Below are 2,455 nucleotides of genomic sequence, written 5' to 3'. Positions count from 1 at the left end.
ATATATATATATATATATATCTATTAGCTACTTATAATTAACAACAACTTCATATATATATTATCAAATCATCAACCAAATCGATCAACACACATATATATATATATACATCAAAACGTATACTCAAAAATCTATCAATTTAATCACACTCAAAATCGATCAATAACTCAAAATAAAACTCAAAATCAACATATATACACATGTACGTACCTATATATAGCTCCACTTCTTAATAATGGACAGATTTCAACAACACCCAAACTTTTTCTCCCGTTTTTTCTTCTCCCGTTTTCTTTTCTCAGATGAGCTGCTGTCCAGATCTGCGAATATAAAGAACTTTAGCCGACGAAATTATATTTTCGTCGGCTATAGTCAACTTTAGCCGACGAAATTAAAATTTCGTCGGCTAAAGAAAGTTTAAAGTCGTCGGCTAAAGTCACAGACTTTAGCCGACGAAAAAAAATTCTTTAGCCGACGAAAATATAATTTGGCCGACGAAAATATAATTTAGCCGACGAAAATATAATTTAGCCGAAAAAAAATTGTTTCGTCGGCCTGTTTTTTTTTTTTTCGTCGGCTAAAGTCTTTCTTCTGGTAGTGCGTCCACGTGCCTCCCTTATAGATCCCATGAGAAACTTTCCAATCCCCTTCTTCTTTTATATTATTTATGTTTATATTACATGCTTACTTGATTTGGTTACTTGATTATATTTGTAATACCCCGGAAAAAATAATATTAGTTTCTAATATTATTTGGGAGTTTTCGAGTTAGAAGTTAGTGTGTTTTTGAGGTTCGAAGAAAGAGCGGAAGTGTTCGGACGCGTAATTTACCCAAAAGGGTTTTATGATTTTTGAAGGGTCAAGAGTTGACTTTTTAATCTGTTGGGTTTCTCGGAAAACTTCCTTCACGGAAGTTGTAGAGCACGACGATACGAGTTCGTAGACACGTGGCACGCGTAAAACGGACTTCGTATGTGAAAGTTATGGTCAGCAGAAGTTCGTGATTTTCGGGAATTTTTAGTATAACTAAGAAAAGTGTTAGGTTTCTTTTCATTTTTCCGGAACCATTTCTTCCCTCTTCTCTTTCTCTCCCGTGCCTCACTTTCGGTATCTGAGTTTTCCAGCCGACCCGACCCGGACCCGACGACCCGACCCGACTTTTCCGGCCAACTCCGGCCGACCCAAACAACCGCACCGGTCGGGTTCTCTTCCTCTCCTCCGTCCGAGCTGCCCTGTGGTGGTGACTTGCACCGATTCAGTCCTGAAGTGGTGACCCGAAGCTTGGAAGTCTGGCTTGGAGACCGGTCGGGTTTCCCACCTCCGGCGGCGGCGACGCAGCTTGGAAACGGTCGGGATAGGAGCTCCTTGGCGTCCTGGTTCGTTTTCCGATGGTCTTGAAGCTCGACTCTCGGTGTGGAGTGGTGGTGGTGAATTCCAACTTTTCCGACGGGTTTTCGGTGATTTCCAGCCATTTTCGGCTGAACTGGTTAGACCTTCAGGTATGAAAAGTGTCCCCCTTGTAGTAATCTTCAAGTTTGATGTTGGAAGTTTGTTGAGATTGTGAAGTTGTAGGGTGGCGCGTGGGGCCCACTCGCCGCTGCCGGTGGTGGCGCGTGGCGGCGCGTTAGGCAGGGTGTGTAGGTTTAGTTACTTTGGTTAGCTAGTTCTTGTTGTTGTGAGCATGTTGGTATATTATGTGATTAGGTCAAGTTTGATTAAGTTTTGCTTGTTAAATTCTTTGTTATTATAAACTTGTGCAAAGTGTTGAGCTAGGAGAATCCAAAGTTAGGCACTGGGGGAAGGTAGTTACGTGTTCGATGACCTTGGGAGGTCTCGGAAGAAGATTGTCCCTTTTTGGGCAAAGCTTAGGTTAAGGCTTGTTAAGGATGCAATGTTCTTTTGGTTAAGTGGTTATTAATTTATTAATTGTGTAATTATAGGCGACTTGTGAAGTGTGTTAAGCTTGGTTCTTGAGTTTCATTTGTGAAGACGCAGCGGGATTTTTAGGTGAGTAACATCTCACCAAGGTCCACTTTCGGACCAATTATTTATAATTATTATGATGATGATTGTGATGTTGATTTTAGAGATGATTATGATGATGACTGTGATGTTGTTTTTGAGGATGATGATGATGATGATGATAATTATTATGATGACGATGGTAATGGTTTTGATTGATGATTATGATGCTATTTTTATATTGTGAGTAAATCTCACATGGGTTCTTAAGGAACCGAATTTACTTTATAATTTTGTTTTTTTAATTGTGAAATTCCTTGAAGGAAAATGACTTTGTTTTTAAAAATAAATGAGCTTAATCGTCAACGGCTCATGGTAAGTGAAAACAAGTTTTCTGTTAAAAATAAATCTTTCAAAAGGATTTTCGATCATGTGATATGGTGATGTTGAAATATGGTTGTTGATAGATTATTCTAGTGGAAATATCTATGTC

General features: G+C 39.2%; 1 protein-coding gene across 1 annotated transcript in view; it reads right to left on the bottom strand.

The window, feature by feature from the left end:
* Positions 1-1,472, bottom strand: part of LOC101298940 (peroxidase 43-like) — a 14,713-nt gene extending 13,241 nt beyond the window's left edge. Inside the window, exon 1 of the mRNA XM_004288621.1 lies at positions 1,196-1,472. Coding sequence (XP_004288669.1) covers positions 1,196-1,472 — 277 coding nt within the window. The remainder of the gene's footprint in view (positions 1-1,195) is intronic.
* Between the last annotated feature and the right edge of the window lie 983 nt (positions 1,473-2,455).

Source organism: Fragaria vesca, linkage group LG1, assembly GCF_000184155.1.
Source record: "Fragaria vesca subsp. vesca linkage group LG1, FraVesHawaii_1.0, whole genome shotgun sequence".
In the NCBI taxonomy this organism is placed as follows: Eukaryota; Viridiplantae; Streptophyta; class Magnoliopsida; order Rosales; family Rosaceae; genus Fragaria; species Fragaria vesca.
Note: the sequence above shows the minus strand (reverse complement) of the source record. Positions and strands in the feature narration are given on the sequence as shown.